The 19,303-nt window shown below is 29.5% G+C and overlaps 1 protein-coding gene across 1 annotated transcript in view; it reads right to left on the bottom strand.

Moving 5' to 3' along the window:
- Positions 1-16,712, bottom strand: part of l(2)41Ab (lethal (2) 41Ab) — a 76,854-nt gene extending 60,142 nt beyond the window's left edge. The window contains exons 1-4 of the mRNA XM_085821880.1: positions 16,416-16,712; positions 13,651-13,735; positions 10,895-10,997; positions 8,609-8,692 (exon numbers count right to left, since the gene is read on the bottom strand). Coding sequence (XP_085678006.1) covers positions 8,609-8,692; positions 10,895-10,997; positions 13,651-13,735; positions 16,416-16,428 — 285 coding nt within the window. The 5' untranslated portion in view covers positions 16,429-16,712. The remainder of the gene's footprint in view (positions 1-8,608; positions 8,693-10,894; positions 10,998-13,650; positions 13,736-16,415) is intronic.
- Between the last annotated feature and the right edge of the window lie 2,591 nt (positions 16,713-19,303).

Below are 19,303 nucleotides of genomic sequence, written 5' to 3' on the forward strand. Positions count from 1 at the left end.
CTGTTCAAGTGGCATCACGATAGTCATTTATGATTTTTAATGTTACAAGAATAGGTCATATTTATTCCGTACTTCACTACATATGCAAGATATAACAAAATATGATAGCTGTTTTAAAAATAACTAATGACTTCAAAATTAACATTCTAGATTTGGTGATCTCCTCCTAAATTCATCTGTTCTCCCAAATTTAAGAATCTTCTATGTTATGTAACAACCTCAAATTAACAAACCACAGATTAGCTCTACTTATACCTCAGATTTAGTATAAATAGCGCTGGCCAGTTAAATGCATCATTCTTCCCTTCCCTAACTGTGCTCTGTCATCCTAGTGTCGCTTCTCAAATGCCTATGTCTTATTATTAAAAAACCAATGTGTCTGCCAACTTAATTGGATATGTATGAGAATAAAGATTAGTGATTTATCGAAATCCAAGTCGCTATCTTCATCTGTATGCCTTAACCACAGCCATGACGAATATTGAAAGCTATTAAGAGTTCCAGTGTTCGACTGCAAATTCAAAATCATGACACATATACATATATATCATGATTTTGAATGATGTATATATATAGCCTTTTACTTTAAATATCATTAATTTGCAGTAGTAACATAATTAAGGTCAATAATCCAATTAAAATCAAAATGTTTTATTGACCGTCCTTTAAAATGTTCATAAAATAAAAAAGTGCTACATTCAGAAAAACATAAGGCAGGCACAAAATGACTTTTATACTTAAAGGTAAGAAATGTGTCAAATAGAGCAGCCCTTAACTAAATTAAAAACCAAAGTGCTATACTTTATCAGTGGCCAATTTCTGAATATGTAAAACTATAGTTATGGCTGATTTGAAGTTTTCAAATCTAGCTGTTCATGATTTCAAATGCAGATTTCTAAGAATCCATCTTGAATAATAATTAGGTACTTAAAAAAGAAATCACTCAATTGTTTCTTGGAAGATACTGATGTGGCAGAAGAATGACTTAGTTTTAACATCTAGTGAATTGTTTAGTTTTCAAAATTAAATTTCATATAACTTTATTTTTATATTTAGTAAAAAAGCTTCTATCTCTTTTATTGATCAGATTTGGACTAAATCTGTGAAACTTCTCTAATGACATGGGAAAATTTGAGCATGTCGACCATGGTGCAATTTGACATATCAACCCCCCCTTTTTTTGCATCATTTATGTTTTGCCTATGATTTTAAAGCTTTCTCGCAACTTTTGATCTCGCAATAGTACTGACAGATGAGAACACATAAATCATTTATCATTTGCTTTACACACAAGTATCAAAATATAATTAAAAGGGTATTGGTGTATTAACATGCATGCATCACAAGCAATGTATTGACTAAAAATTAACACAAAACAAACAGATTTTGTAAGAAGAATATTTAAGAAAAGGATTATCAAAAAATATGATGCTATGCAGATTGTGCACTTGTTGTATACTTAGCAAATTTATGCAATGGATTATACATGCATAATTATTTTCAAACTTAGTTATTATCTGCATAAAAGTTCTTCAGTTTTAACTAGTAATGTCACTATTTTTGTATACTTTCTTTTCACTGTATTTCAATAGTTTTTGCAGAAAAATTGGAATACTTTTTGCCTTAAATTCAACTTTAAAATAGGTGGCTGTCGAATTGTCCAGTAACAGAAGAAATTGTGGGAGAAATTTCTGTACAAATTCAGGATTTTGCTGGATGTAGTATTTGGATGTAGAATGTTAAAAAATAAAATTTTAGAAAAAAGAGAAAAATGCAACAATTATGCAATCACATCAGAAATTTAAAAAATAAGAAACAGCTTCAAGTTGCAGATGACTAAAAGAAAGAAACGTTGAAAAACATTTAAGTGATTCTACATTTTTACTTTATCAGTGGGCAATTGATAAAAAATTTAAAAAAAAAAATAATAATAGCTTTTCAGAAATTTTTGCATAGTTATTAATTTACAACACAGCACTATATTTATATTTCACAATTTACTTATAAAATTAAAAATATGCATATTTTCAATTGTTGAAAAGCTCAGATGATAAGCATTTCTGAGAACAGTTAAAAAAATTTAGCAGCAAAACAAAAACAGATTCAAAGTTTTATTTCCTAGAAACAATACATTGAATGTAAAAATTGATTCTGAATAGGTGAACTTATCAAAATAAATTCAATCACTTGCAACAAAAACTGCTCAGTTATTCTAAAAAGACTCAGGAAAATCTTAGGAGCAAGCACACCAAAATATTTCTATTACAAATATTATTCTACTTTTCTATACAGTGGCATTTAGTTCCAAAAATTGAGAGACAGATAAAATACTCCCTTGTGTGCAGTAAATAGCTGATAGCATCCAAATTACATCTTGTTCGGAATAATTATCTTTTAAAAAAGGATATACATTTTAGAAATTGTTTCACAAGCAGAATCTTGAAATCTGCTCATAAAAGCTTAAATCACAGATAAAAAATTTTGCTTATCAGCTACAACTATGATTCAATCAGTAATTACATCTCTGTGCTTGTGGAACTGTCAAAATTAACAAAATTAGAACTTGGTTATATGACATTGAAGTACACTGTTGTTATTTCATAACACCTATCTAAAGATATCACACAAGAAGGGGTACACAAATAGTATAAATACAATCCCATTTCTTTTTTAACTCTCAACTTGAGTAGCCTTAATTTGAAGATTTTAAAGGGCATATAAAAATTGTGTTAAACAACAAACAGACAAATCTACAGTGGATATGACACAAGTATTTTGTCTTCTGTCTTCATACTGATTCATAATAAATAGGCTAGCTGCACTGGATTTTCAGGAGTTTTCTTGTGTAATGTTATTAACAGCCATTTTTCTTCCAAAAGTCCTCAGCAAAGACATCTCTCCTAAGACACTAAGGCACTATCCACTTTGCTACAATCAGTTAATCAACCAACTTTTATGTCTAAAGAAGCAGAAGATTTGCTGGAGAAAAAAGATCAAGAAATCTTATTCCCTTAAATAAAGTTTTGAATTAGGTAACAAAGCTAAAATAAGGTCACAATCTAGAATAATATGAATAAGTAGAATAATTCAAATAAATGGTATATTATTTTATGAAGTTCAAACTGTTTTGAAAAGAAATGACTGATGAACAGAGAAAATCATGTAGACAAATTTCACTAGATGAATATTTTAATAAGTTAACGATTTTTTAAGCATCTAATAATGTTATTTTGCAATGATTTTCCCTTAAAATATATTCTGCTTTCTATATTTTAAAATTTTATTTGCTTAAGAAGTACTTCAGAAAATTAACTATAAGGTATACATTTTCTCTAATTTCACTGCTATATTATTCATTACTTTATAATTAATTTACAATTTTAATAACATTATGATATTATTAAACCGATACACTGCACTTCTTTTAGAGTATTTTTCTTTAAGAGACACTAATAACCTAGAGAGAAAAAAATATGCAAACTTATAAAAGCCATCAATGAAAATCAGTGCTGGATTTACAGTGGTTCCCAAAAGTGTTTGTACACTTATGATTTTCATTGAAATAGGGTTCTATTCATTAATTAAATGTAAACTTTCTGAATGAGATTTTAATAATAAGATCTATAATCTATTCGTAACAAAATTACATGAAATATTTTTAAAATATAGCGAAACTTTATTTTTAAGAAATTAATATAAAAAAATTACAAACATTTTATCTCACAAAAGTCTTCACTTCAAAAAAATCTTCACATATTAGTAAATATTGTTGCGTGCGTACGAATTTATGAAATGAATGCACAAGTCCGATGAAAAATGAACAAACATTTATTATTATCACAACAAAAATGCTTAAATTTTCTCAAATAATCGTGCAGTATTACAATATCTCACAGTAGTTACCTTCTAACTACTCAAATGTCCAATAGAACGGAATTCAAAACAGCTAAAGAACGCCAATCCGCAAATTCACTACAATCAACAAGAGCAGTTTTCTAAACAACAACAAACTAAGCAACTACTACAAACTGAGATGTTTTCCTCCTTTTATAACATTTTAAAATCACGCGCTAGAATTTTCCAGTACTTTCTCGAAATCAAAAAGAGTTATTTATTTATTTAATGCACGCGCTCTTGTATTTTCAATTTTCCGGCTTAGCTTTCTTTTAATATTTGTCACGCGCTGCACTGCGCGAGAAATAAAACCATTTACTTTATAATTGAACTAACATTAGCTTTTTAAATACCAAATTCGTAACAATATTTTCATGTTTCATTAAATTAATATTTCTGTATCAATGTTGATCCATTCTTCCATCATGACTGTTTTGAGTTTGCTTTTTGTTTTGATGTTGTGTTTTCATACTCTAACCTCCAGTTCTTCCCAAATGTGTTCTATGGGGTTTAAATCTGGCGATTGAGGTGGTGTTTTCAAAACCTCTAGACAATTATAGAGACACCACAGGCGAACGTTAAGAGCCGTATGCTTAGGATCATTAGCATGATTAAAAATAAAGTTTCCAATACCCAAATTTTGGGCTGATAATTTTAAATTGTCTCTTAAAATATTTAAATAAAGATAATGATTAATTATGCCATCAATAAATACCAAATTACCTAATCCTGATGCTGCCATGCATCCCCACAGAAGAACAACTCAACTGCCATGCTTAACTGTTCCAACTAAGTTCTTAAAATTAAGTTCCTCATTTTTTCTTCTCCATACAGTTATTTGACCATCAGAACCAAAAATGTTAAATTTGCTTTTGTCAGCAAGTAGGCCATTATTCCAGTATGTTTTGGGTGTATTTATCATTGATTTTGCGAATGAAAGCCTAAGTTTTCTGTTTTTCTCACTAACAAATTTTTTTTATGGGCAGAATGCCCATGTAATCCAGCTTCTCTGAGAATTCGTCAAACAGTTTCAGGTGAAATTGAAGTAGAAAACTTTGCATTAAATTCTGCAGAAACTTTTTACAGCACTCAAACGTGGGTTTTTCACAAATTTTCTAATAATAAATCTCTCATCACGTTTAGTTGACTTTCTTGGTAGACCTTTTCTTACCTTGTTTTCAATTCGATTTTCTTCTTTAAAGCGTTACATACTGCACTTTAGAATGAGATAAATTAACTAATTTAGCGATATTTTGAATTGATTTATCACTATTATGGTGAAAAATGATCAATTTTCGAATGCTGTTTGTAATTTCTTTATGACTGCGATCCATTTTTCAATAATAAATGGAATATTATGAAGTAAACAATAAAAAATTAAAGCAAACAATTTTTTAAATGCCACCACAATGCAAAAATTAAAAAAAGCGGCAAACGATAATTCTAATTTTGATTTTATCCAAAAATATTTCAGTGTACAAAGACTTTTGTGAGATAAAATGTTTGTCATTTTTTTATTATTAATTTCTTTAAAATAAAGTTTCGTTATATTTAAAAAATATTTCATGTAATTTTGTTACAAATAGATTATAGATCTTATTATTAAAATCTCATTCAGAAAGTTTACATTAATGGATAGAAGCCTATTTCAATGAAAATCATAAGTGTACGAACACTTTTGGGAGCCACTGTATGCATAAGCTGCACAAGCTATAGCTTAGGGATCCCAATTTTCTTGGGGTTCCCCCCCCAGAAAAAAAATCGTACCATATCCCATAGAAAAAAATTGACTCATATCTCTCATAAAGGACCCCATATCTCAAATAGTTTAGGATCTTGTCAAATCTGAATCCAGTCCTGTTGATAATCATCTTTTGCAAACACATTTATGGAAAAACAAAATCATCTTGAACATATGAAGGTTATTTTAGGCAGGTTTTACTTTAAATGTACACAGTGAAATTGCTGTTAGTTTATATTACAATGTGCAAATGAATTATTTAAAAAAAATACTGCACAGTACACAATAGTAAATGGTGAATATGTTAACCTGTGTATTCTTGATCATAATCTTTATAAGTTTATCATTGAATATATAACATTGAGAAAGAATTAAAAAAAAAAACTTTAGTAAAATAAATAAATGCACATGACAAAATACTTTACTAAATTTCTGTGATACTTTATGATAGTTTACAAGCTAAAAGAGAATCTTACAGTTATATGAACAATGATTTTACAAATTATTAAACAAAGACACAATAAATTAAGTTTATAACAAAACTGTAAACCTATACACTTTTTCTGGTTAGGAGTAATATTCCACTTGTGGTGACATGCCAATATTTACCAATAAACACACATAACTATTCACCTTCATGCAAACAAAAATTGTGCTTAATTATTTCACTTCCATTCTGTTATAAATATATAACTTTAAAACTTTTAAAAGTCTAGCAATGGCTTTATTCAGAAGTTTCCTTTTAAATACACCTATACAATCTTACCTTTGACATTAAAACAACATTAACAAGTTTCTCAACTGGGGAAATTTAAAAAAAAAAAAAAAAAAAAAAAAAAAAAAAATTACAACAGGTATTTTGAAATCTTAGACAATAATGAAGTTATTTCAATTACCATTTGAGTATAATGTTCAAATTCATTTAAGTATTCTATGAGTGTCACTGATTTAAAAAAATATATATATGATAGAAAAAAGTAATATTTCACATTTATCGAAAATAGATGCTTTTCATAGCATAACGTTTTCTCCATCACAAAGCAGCGATCATTTTATGGTATTTTTGTGCTACAGCAGCCACTATGAAAGAAAACCAGCCCCTCTGTGATTAGTTACTAATTGAAAATCAAATCTACTTAATATCACAGCCAGGCAATATAACTGTTCTAGAAAACAATTCTTTCATATATTTTTAACTGCCTCTTATATCATTTTGTAGAAGAATACAGCTCAGCTCACCCTCATAGCATAAGTGAAAAATAAAAAGAGCTTGTCTTCAATTTAAGACAGATCATATCACAACAAAAAGAATCCATAGCTTCTTGAAACAGGAAAAAAGTAAGAGAAATATGAAGGTCTCTAACATTATAACCCGAATGCTAGAAGTAAATACATCCAGTTTCCACTGATAGCATATTTTCCTTCTCCTCAACAAAGCAATCAGCACTGCAAAAGAAGTAACCACAGAAATGTTCAACTTCAGTGAATTCTACCAAAAAACAAATCTAATTCTCTCTTCTACGAATGCTTGTGATGCTTTAGAAGTTAATTTTGGTATCGATACTACAGGGCTGCAGTTTAACACAACAGGCTTCTTATTTCACAGAGGGAGAATGTAGTGTCAGGAAGGGAAGCTAACTATATTTGAAGCGGACAAAATTTTTCAGACCGTTTTTTATTGTGATTGCTTACTACTGCAGAATAAAATGCATTTTATTCAGCTATTACTTAAGAGGTTAACTCAAGAAATAATAATGATGGCTATGCTGATTCCACTGTGTTGCACCAAATGATCTGGATGATAGCCACAGGCACAGCTATGCAACACTGACAGTCAAGATGGGAATGGTGCCTTCAAACTTTCTTGGGCTTCTGCCACTTCTATGGCTTATACTTGGGTTTACATCAAAGCTGCATAATGTCATTTTCAGCTCCAAGGAAGATAAAAAACACTGGTTTTTAACACATTTAGTAAATGAAAGATTTTCTGTCCAAAAGTAAATAAACTACAATGCTTTTAGATATTGTAGCCAGAAACCACAGAACCAATTTCCAACATAAATCTCTTTATTAAAATTTTAATGCTTTCATATAAATTTTAATGATAAATTTCATTTTAATGCCCCAGTATAGTGAAATCAGTAGTATGGTTCAAAACCCAGAAAATATCACTACTGATAGTGAAGGAAGTGACAGGCTTATGAGAAGGAAAATACTATGATTGACAATTTAGTGGCAATGCCCAAATTGGCAATTATAGGACAAGAACAATGGAATTTCATAACTGAGCAAGAAATAATGTTTACCTGTAGAATTAAAGAGAAAGTATTAGCACAAAAAAATGAAGCAACTCAAATAACTTACACTGAAAGAAATGTTTAACAAAGCAAACATATAGATTTTTTTTTTTAAATTTTGATTCCTTTAAACTCATAAGCTAGTATTTAATATTTTTAATTTTAAAATTTCTTACATGTCATGTTACTAAATTTAAATTGATCTAATATCCAGAAAAATCCCAAATCCAGAATTTCTGAAACCCCATTAAGTCCATATAGTATATAGGACTTTTCTAAATCATGTATGTTTGGATGAAAATGAACTATAAGGTATTTTGCTATGTTTACTTAAAATGAATATTATTTGTACTTTTAAACTGTTAGAGTGGGCATTAAGTATGGCTACTATGTATTTTAATTCAGCTTTTGTTTTCTTTCATATGGTTTTGCATTTTCACAAACATTTTTCAATGAATAGCAATTTTGATCATACCAAAATTATGGAAAGGAGGCAATGATTAGATAAGTAGTTGGTTAGTAGTTGATTAAGATGGCAGAATACTCAAGGACTTATTATTTGCCTGTAGAGATAAATATTTTTTCAGGACATTTTGAGAGAAATTAACTGTGAATTGTAAAAATATGTTTATACATCTCAGAAAATAGCAGGCTTAGATAGATTTTTCACACTCACCAAATCAACAAGCTGATCCTCAGTTTCTTGAAGTAATTTCAATAGTCTTTCTTTTAAATCCTTTTGATACTTTATCATTAAAGGCTATGAAAAGAAATGTTAAAAAACATTATTTTTTCATAGAGCTAGACATAATAATTTAGCTGAACAGTGCAGAAAAATGCAAGACTGCTATTTATATGATTATGTGCCATTATTAAAAGATCAAAACTCACTATTTAATGTATTTGTGCAACCACCTCGGTGTCATGTGATGACACTTTACAAAAGAAAAATAATGATGAATTATCTTTGTAAAAAATTATTCATTATATACATACATTTTTACACTTTAATTATATGTTTAACAAAATAATGCCTAGGTATTTTTTCACCTGAGGCAAAGGCAAAGAGGTAAATATGTGCCCTTATATATCAAATTAACTGTATCTTTATTTTTACGTTCAGCGTTACGTTACATTTTTACATTATGTCAGCTGCATGAGATCACACTTATACAATTTTTGTGATCAGAATTTAATGTATTCAGAACATTAATGAGTATAATAATTTATAAGTTTTAAATGAAAACATTAAAAATTCATTTTTGATGAATAGCTAATAACACCAAAATAATAATATAAAAAGTTTATTGCATTAACTTTCCAGCTTTTTTATTTTATTTATTATTCTTTTTGTAATTTAATTTTTCTTGTTTTTCATAAAGTAAAACTGACAATGGTGTATTCAAAATCTATTTAATTATTTAATTTATTTTCTGTACAGAAAATACTGATACTTTTAGTGACTAAAAGTACACTTCATTTTACTTATAGTGAAAGTTTTTTTAGGTCCAAAACAGGTTTTGTATTTTTTTATTTCAAGTTTCCTCCACTTTGTTTCACCCTAAAAATAGTATTTGGCAACATTAAATATATTTTGAACACAGTTTTTGAATTCAGATATGATTAAACTAAACAGCATTATTGAATAATCTACAAAAAATTACATTTCAGTTCAGTAACTAGAATTATTGAAAACTCTTTGTTTATAAAACTAGGTATTTTTGATGGAATAGCTGGAGCATTTGCATCATTTGGATATGAATTGCTAAGCTAGAAGCAGGTCCCTTTATAATATCTGTAAGCATCCCTATCCTTAGTCAGAAAGTCTACCTGTGCTTTGACAAACTCATTCTAGACTAACTGTTAAAACACCTAAGTCTAATGACATTAATATTTTATGTGCTATAGAAATTGGAAGCTATCTTATATAGCTTTTCCTATCATCATTTTAGTAGTGAGATTAAAACATATATAATTTCTCCCATTTCTACTGTAAAAATTTTTCTTCTAAAAATTTTTTTTTTCTTTTCTTTTTTATCAACTGATTTTTAACAGTCTAATTTATTGACCTTTCTCCTCAATTTCTTATCATATTTTGTTGATATAATCATCTTTAAAGCTAAATTTTATATTTCTCAAGAATATTTTCCATGAAAAAGGATAATCTTTTTATTATGTTTGTTTGTTTATTTGAATATTGTAAATATATGAGGGCAATTTGTCAAACGAGTGGGATGCCTTCATAGAAGAATTTCTAAAGGAAACAGGAGATTCTTATAGTGCATTTTTATTGATTTAAATTTATTATTTTAAAATGGTGCTTCTTGGTATGTTTCAGAATTGAAAATTAATTATCATAGTTTATTTTTTAAATGTATTCCTAAAATGTCACTACTAGTTTAGCACCCTTCCTATCCATTCACTTTGAAGCAAATGCCTCACTTATCATAGGTGAAGCGGGACAAAGTATCACAGTTGGAGCCTCACCCTTGTTTTAGCTCTGACATTTAATCCAAAAAGCAATCAATAAACCTACTTACAAGAAATTTTTATGTTTTGTTTTTGTACAAGTGTGTCTGTGTGCGTTAATTCCACAGTGAATTTTTTAAAGAAGAATTGAAAACAATTGTTCTCTTTAGTAATTTAATGGGAAAATACTATGTTCCTGCAAAAAAATGCATTTTTTCCCATTGCAGTCCAACAAGTGGATGTTTTAAAACTGAGTTTAAGACAAAATGCATCAAGATTTGGCAATAAAAAACTGTTGGAGCTTGGAATACAACAAAACATATAAATACAACAAAAAATTTAATGGCAATGTTGCTTGCTAAAACTACAGAACTGTTACATACATGATTGCCAGAGTTTGGTGAATTTTGATTTGACAGTTTCTATCAAGGTGATTGCATTAATGCACAAGCACCTAAAATAGTTAAATTACTGAGTTTCACATTATACTTACATGATCAGCACTTAGAACTTTCTGTTCTTTATTTAATTCTTCCTTCCGGTGAACAGTAGGCATTTTAAATCCTACAGAAGCAACATTTTCATCATTCTCAGTGCTATGAGATAAAAACATCATAAATATATAAAAATAAAATATCATGTCAATTTAAGTACAATAAACAAATATTTCATTAACTCTAGCATTTATAAATGTTATTTATTACAATCAACCCATAGTTTGCGAGATATATATGATCTTTTGATGCGGTTTGCATTGCACATCTGGCCCTTTTCAGTCTCGTGAAGCCAAGTGCCAAGATGGGAAAGGAAAAGTTGAAATCTTCTTCAGGGCGCTTTGAGCTGACACGCTATTTTACACTAGACATTGCACGGTAACATTGCTTTCAATATCCCACTGGCCATCATTAACATCACGGTGGGTTGCTTCAAACTGGTAGGCACACAGACAGTACACCTGTCAAGACTGGTTCTACTGTTGGTGTACTGACTTTTCACTTTTTTAACTACTACTCCATCATTAGCAGGCATTACGTGCAAAAGTTTTAAGAATTTGATGTTGAATTTGGGACTTTAATGTTACATTCTGAAATTTGATGGCTTAGCAAGATAAAAGTCCTATAATGATCTTCAGAGCTTCTTCCAGAGCTAAAAAAATTTCTAGAATCCCACAACGTAACTTATGACGAATATAGTGATCCTAGAAACTTATCTGATTTAGCCTTTCTTACAGACATAACAACCAAAGCAAATAAATTAAATGCTGAACTTCTGGGCAAAAGAAAGTTAATAGGAAGTATACGTGCATTTAAATCAAAATTAAATTTGTGGATAGTATTTTTCACAAATGAAATGAATGAAACTTTAGAATAATAATGATTAATTTTTGTAACCTTTGTAACTCTAGAATGCAAGTTTTAACTAAAGGAATGCAAATTTTGCCACTTTACAAATTTGGAGAGAAATATAAGAAACTAAAAAAAACTAAATAGTCTTAAAAGTCTTATTGAGTTCAAAAATAATTTCAAAATTAGATTTTCTAATTTTTGTAAAATTCAGCCTATTGCTTTATCCATTTCAAATCCATTTATTGATGCTGTTGTGTGCATACAGGTTCGTAATAGATTGAATGTATACAAATCTGGTGATAGGTTGATAAAATTTGTGCTTTATCCATTTCAAATCCATTTATTGATACTGTTGTGTGCATACAGGTTCATAATAGATTGAATGTACACAAGTCTGGTGATAGGTTGATAAAATTTGTTTTATCAAAAGAAACACTTCAGAGATCTGGAACTATCCACAGAAATACTCATACAGGTGTTTACACCATCACAGTGTACTATGAGTAGTTACACTGCAAGCTACTATGAACATTAAACACAACACGATTCAAAGGGCATCTAAAGAGCAAAAGTAACTTGGAAATACCCAGTACTCTGAAATCGCATTGAACTAACAGCTAACAACAACAACTGAGAGCAAATGCTTTCTCAGACCGTATACAGCTTTCACCTGGCTGCCATGATATTTCTAGTACTTTCTGTTCTCGAACCTACTGGAAAGCAATAAGAGGTACGAATTAGGATTACAGCTAATATAGTGACCAATTACATTTATTCAATTGCATAATAGTACCTATTAGGAAGATACAGGAAACAGACCAAAATGTCGCCAAATGGTTGTTAAGTCTGGCGACTTTTGGCGATTTCCTGCCAAAACTGCTGCTAGCTTTGCTATATCTTGTTAATTTAGCGAGATGGCCATTTACTCAATGTTAAATAGACCTTGCTCCTGTATTTATATTTTTCCAGCACCGCATCCTCACTCTTGATTTTCATATTACAGTATACAGAAAAATACAACAGTTTCACATGTAATTTCATTAAAATTATCTGTAAATGTACAAAATTTGTAACAATACTCACAGTTCTGAAATATCGCAACAGATTGCAAATACATTAAATAAAAATTATATTGATCTAGAAATGATTGATTGATTTTCTGTTTGATCTGCAATTACAAACAAAAATATCACAAATAGACTTTTGAATACTTGTTAATGAGAAAAAAATATTTTCTCTAAAGTAAAACTTTTCAAAGGTTAATCTCCTGCTATAGATCAACTTTATATCCTAAAAGTGGTTTTTCAACAACAAACTTGTTAAGTCAAAACAAGTTCATATCTAGAATAACAAATGGACAACAGAATGAACTGCATGAATTTAGCCATCACATGGACCAGAGTACAATAAACTCGCAGTAGATGTGCAGTGCTAAGTTTCACATTAAAAAATGCTTTTCTGATATTTAATTTGCATCTTATTGAATTTTTAATAAACAGAAATATAAAAGTACATACATTTTTTTTTCTTTAATATATTATACCACATATTTTATAGTTTATGTATTATATATATTTCTAATTGAAATATTAAAAGTGTGATATATAATTGTCGCTCGCAAAAATTTTTTAAATTTTAAATTGGCTTGCATTAAGTTACAGCTTGGATACCACTCATCCATTACCAAATGAATATTTAAATTTTATATAATAACAAATTTTTGTAAAATAATTTACACAAAGAGAAGTTTAATTTATTTAGAAGTAAGAAGTATCCAGAAGAAAAATTAAGAAAGTTTCTTAAATGTCAAATTAGGAATCAAACCCAACCCAGTATGAAATTCCAGTTAATAAAAACTTTGTTTATTTGGATAATAAGATATGAAATGACCAATAAACCTTACCCTATATTCTGCTCCTCTCTTTCAGAAGTTAAAATACCATGTGACACAACATCCTCTTCAGAAGGAATTTTAGAAGTTTGATTATCTGAAACACAGATTTGTAAATTTGTCAATGAAACAATTTGTAGAAATGCAGAGAATTTTACAGCATCATATGCAATATAAATCTAAATTAAATTTCACTTAATAATTAAACATATTTTCAGAGTCTGAACTCAAAAAGTACTGAAAAGGTATTTTCTCTTTAAAAAAAAAAAAAAAAAAATATCCTTAAAAAATATTTTTTGAAAATGTTAAGAGTATAATTAATATTTTTTGAAATATATATTGTAGAAAAATGGCAGAATAAAAAATCCATATGCTGATTACAAGAAACATCAATTCTTCTTCCCCTCAGATGTCAATTTACATCCATTATTTGAGATGCACAGGTTACTGCATATAGACTTTATGACTCCCAATAACTGACAAAAAATACACCAAATGTGATTTTTTTCATTTCTAAGATGTTTTTTTATTAGCAATGCAATCACCTGTAGTGCCAATGATAGAGCAGGCCATGGATACTTGCCCAGAAGGGCTATTAATTTCAATCTAAAATCAGCTATGTAGCAATCTAACATCAGCTATGTGCCTCAGCTACTTAAAGCTACAGTTCCCAAACTTTTTGACTAATGGAACACTTTTTAGAACACACTCCTCTAGGGGAACCTCTTGGGTATATCCATCCTATGTCTTACAAGTTAATGATGCTTAAGAATAGTATTACAGGGGTAGTAAAAAGTAGAGATAGTAAGAGAATATATAAACAGTTGTGCATTATATTTAAAACATTTTTAAATTTAACATAAAATCTTAATTCATTTTTAACTTGATATTATCCAAAGTAAGCCATACATTCCTTCCAAAGTTCATTAAGGTGTAACCAATTTGTGTTACATATATTTTACATTATTGCTGATAGCATCATTATGGTTGTTACAATGAATTCAGTTCCTGCAAAGTTAATCATTACATGGAATTCACTTCAATACACATTCATTCATTACTTGTTATTTGAAATTTCTGTTAATCATTACAGAAGACAATTGTAGTTTAATTTTACTATTATGCACTGTAGGCCTAAATTAAGACATTAAAAAAAATTAATGATTGACTTGTGGTATTTTTGTGTAGTTTTTACAGTTTATGTTCATCTGTTGATAATTGCCGGCGAATGCCATGTTCTGCATTAATGCATATACTGTATATTGTTTCAGTATATGTGTAAGCAAAGAATCCTGTTTTACAGTGATGTTTTACTGAGAAAGCAGAATTAATTTTGTTTTCTCAGAGAAGATTTTGACTTCTCTTGTATGTAGCTGACACTCTAGTAGATTTTGGTTTAAAATTTAAATTCATTGTGAGATGATAATTTTGGTTTATTGTGAGAACTATGTATTCCATTGAGCTTAAGCTTGATGGCTTTTCTGTTCACACTGTACATATCCAATATTCATTTAAAAGAATCAAAATACCTTCACTTGAGTGTGACACACTTCATTGTGTGTGACTGGCAAAAATTTATTCAGGAATGTATTATGGTAAGTGCATTTTATTTTACTGTTTTTATTTTGTAGAATTTCTAAAGGGAACAACAACGAAATGTAAATAATGAATGAAACAACAACGAAAAAAAGGGAACAACAACGAAATGAAAATAGATTACTATGTCTTTCGGGAGAAGGATAATTAAAAAAAAAATATGGAAAGATTTGAAGAAGAATGAGTTTTATTTTCTAATTTATTTTAATAATTAAAATTTATACTTTAAATTCCTAAAGTAAGTTTTCTTTTCATATGTTGATAATGTTTACTGACTTGCTATATAATAATAATTTGGAAATCTTTCCTCAAAAAAAAAAAAAAAAAAAAAAGAGGTGCGAACTCAATAATTAACTTCTACTTTCTCATCTGCAAAAAATCACTGAATTGTGTTAAGGTGGTTGCGTTAATATATTAGTGCCGACCCTTTTTTTACATCACAACCATTAAGAGATGATTACACATCAAACATTAAAACATATATTTTGCAAATTTTTTAAAAATTTTTTATTATTAAACTGTTATTTTGATCTGATGATATATTTACAAGCATTGTTTAAATTTCAGCAATTATGTTTTAGAGTAAAACTCTAAATAAAAATACATGTTAAATGTTCAAATAGGAAATATTAACACACAATCAATGGGCTTAAATACTTTAACAGTAATAATCAATATGAAATAATGTACAAACTCATGAAAAAATTTAGAATTTTGAAATGTTTTAGAATAAGTCATGATTTTATTCAACAATTAGATAATTTTTTTTATTTCAAAGAATCAGTATATTGTAAAACATTTCAAATAAAAATAAAAATACATCTTAAATTGTTGTCCTAGCATTATTCTATAAATATATTTCAGGTTTTAATTCAGAAGTCAAACAACAAAAATCACTAATTAGTATTTGTTCGGCGTGTTATTGTGTCTTAATATTTCAGGTTGCATAATAGAGAAAAAATTAAATTATTAATCAATATAGTTAAAAAGAAATATTTTAAATATAGTTTTAATATTTAATTACACAGTATATTATATTGCTTTATATAAGAAATTTTTATATGACATTGGATCTACATTATTATTATCTGTAGTGAACACTACATTATTTTGATAAATTTACATCATGCATTAAAAAATGTAACATAGACTTTTAAAATACCATTTAAAAAAACCCTTACCCATTTCTTCCATTCTTGCTAGTGAAACTTGTCAGTGAGTATCTGCAAATAAAGCTCTTCTTTGAAACAGAGTAATCAATGAAACGATGGGAAATTAATACTAAATTTAATTAATTTTTGTTAAATTCTTACTGGAACATCTTATCCAAAAAAGAGTTCCAAAATCAAACATTACCGATCACATTTACTATTACAACTTTTTAACCGCCTGAGCTAAACAACAATCGCTATTCCAATCCTGTTGCTTGTTTACAAAACATACCACAAACACTCGCGCAGATCTCACGAAGGCTTTCTACTCACTGGAGGAAAGAAAAAAAAATATCAGTTTTGAAGGGTAGAAAGACAAGTTTTGTTCCAGATTTATTGATAGATATAGTAACCTTAAAACCTATAGTAACCTAAAAATGCATTACTATATCTATAAAGCAAAAAGAATTTTGAAACATTTAGTACAGAACTTACAGGTCAGATTAAAAAGTGCTTACAAATACGCTATTGGAGATCCAAGTAAAAACCAAGGAGGTTAGAATTCAAGGAGTTTTTGCCAAGTAAAAACCAAGGTACCAAGAAGGTTAACCTCCTTGGTAAAAACAACTTGGAAAACGAAGATCCAAGTTAAGTTAGTGGGCTTGGGGGTTGATTGGTGACAAGGAGGTTAGAATATTCTATTCTTCTTGATTGGTGTAGTCACCACAGTACTCGAGCATGGGACCCAAATTCTGTCGAAACTACTATAAAATCAATAATTATTTACAGATTTACATTTTAGGTATAAAATGCTAAATTTAAATATTAATTCGCTATTATGATAGCTCACTAATATGGTAAGAATTCAAATGTTCATGGGATGCATTCAGGTTCAGCGCTCATACACGCATGTATGGGAAGCTTTTCAAGAAATAGCCTTGAATTAACGTGACACAGAAGGAACAAGCACATAAGACAAATAGAATCAGAATAATATACAATAACACAGAAAGACAAACGTCAAAATATGGTATCGGCATTAAGTTATTAAGAAAGGCCATAAGTCTCGACGTTTCTGGAGAGCTGTAGTTATAGTTACATATTGGGATTATAATACTGTTATATTTTTTTACACTTAAATTAAAATTGTGTTATATTTTTTGACACTTGAATGAAAATTGTGTTATATTTTTTGACACTTGAATGAAAATTGTGTTATATTTTTTGACACTTAAATGAAAATTGTGTTATACTTTTTGACACATAAATGAAATGACAGTAGGCACGTGACACCATCGGCATCCAGATATCTTTCTGAACCGTTTCTGAACTGTTTGCAATTGGTTCGGCAGGACTATGCCCATACTGCGCAGGTGTAACAAATCATGGAGCACAGGAAGGCTTTACATATGAGTAACTTATTGTCAATAGATAAATGGCTATTTTGAGCAATTATGGAGAAAAGTGTCGTTTTACATGTCTGGAATTTGAATATGGGGATCATGAAAGATTACGGTCAAGGATCATTCTGAGATAAGTGAATCATTTACCCCAGGGAAAAGTGGATTTATAAAAGCTAAGATTGCAAGGAATTTCTTTTCTTTTGCTTAACAGATAATGGCTGTGGATTTATTCACATTAATTTCAGATTTCCAGCACATGAGCCAAGTCTATATTTAGTTAATTTTTCAGCGCTTGTTATACTAGACGAAGAAAAGCATCTTGTGAGAGAATCGTATTGTCACACAAAAAGTACTACTGTGTGCAGTACCATTTTCTGTAAATGTGCAAAACTACAATTGTTGTTCTGTGTCACAGTTCTGTTTGTACTTCATTATAGCCGTACAAGTCTCATTTGCTGAAGTTTTCCGTTAAAATTAGTTTTTATGTACTTCAGTTAGTTGAATGATGAGTAGTTGGACCTTTTTCTGTAATTGCTAAGTAAATAGGAAAAATTACATGTGCTTCTTGTTGACATTGTCTCCCCTCTAGGAAAAAAATTCGTGCATACATATATACATATATATATATATATATGACATGATATGAATGATTTGGAACTTGTGGTGACGTAATAGATGCGCGAAGAAACTTGGCAAAGCCGACATGGCTGGATTCAAGATAATTTTATTATTGAGGAAAGCACAAGGATTCACAACATTTGGTTCACATTCGAATGGACGTCTTATGCGCCCTACCTTTTTGTTAACTCAACACATATTTAGTGAACAAGGAAGGTAGCCGCAAAGCGTCTGGCCAGGACGGTTATTCTACGCTACGAGAGTCGACAGCAAGTTGTGGGTCGCCAGATGTCGTCCCCCCTGCTAATGAAAAACAGGTCTGCTGCCCGACATCCTACATGTAAAACTCGCGGCTCGCGGGCCGCATGCGGCCCACAACAAATATTTTTGCGGCCCGGTCAATATATCGGCAAATAATAATATATAATAATGAAATAACATATCGACGAAGAAAAAAATGAAATGTTTACTGCTAAGTAATTAACGATAATTTATTCAGTGTTGTTAGATTACTCACAGCGAGCTGACACACACACTACTTAAATTACAAATGCGTGTGAGTAGCTTGCGTTCAGCTACCTTCGGCTTTTGGGGGACACGTGCACTCAGAACTTGTACGCATCCCCCGATAGCCGAATGTGACCGAACTCATGGTCTCAGTTTTCCTATCATAGTTTTGTACGATATATTGGTGCATGCATGTGCATGTACTTTGCTTTATTATTAATTATTACTTAATTCATATTGTTACGGATTTCATAGTTATTTATTTATTTAGTTTTTTTTTTTAGAATTGTAATTAAATTTGCTTCATGTTGCCTTAGCAACGCAGACGATTTTTGAAAAGACAGCTGCGTTGGAAGGTTAAAAATAGAACAGCGCGTGCATTTAATACCT

This window comes from Stegodyphus dumicola, chromosome 8 (assembly GCF_044657685.1).
Source record: "Stegodyphus dumicola isolate Sdum_Otavi_A_Nest chromosome 8, ASM4465768v1".
Lineage (NCBI taxonomy): Eukaryota > Metazoa > Arthropoda > Arachnida > Araneae > Eresidae > Stegodyphus > Stegodyphus dumicola.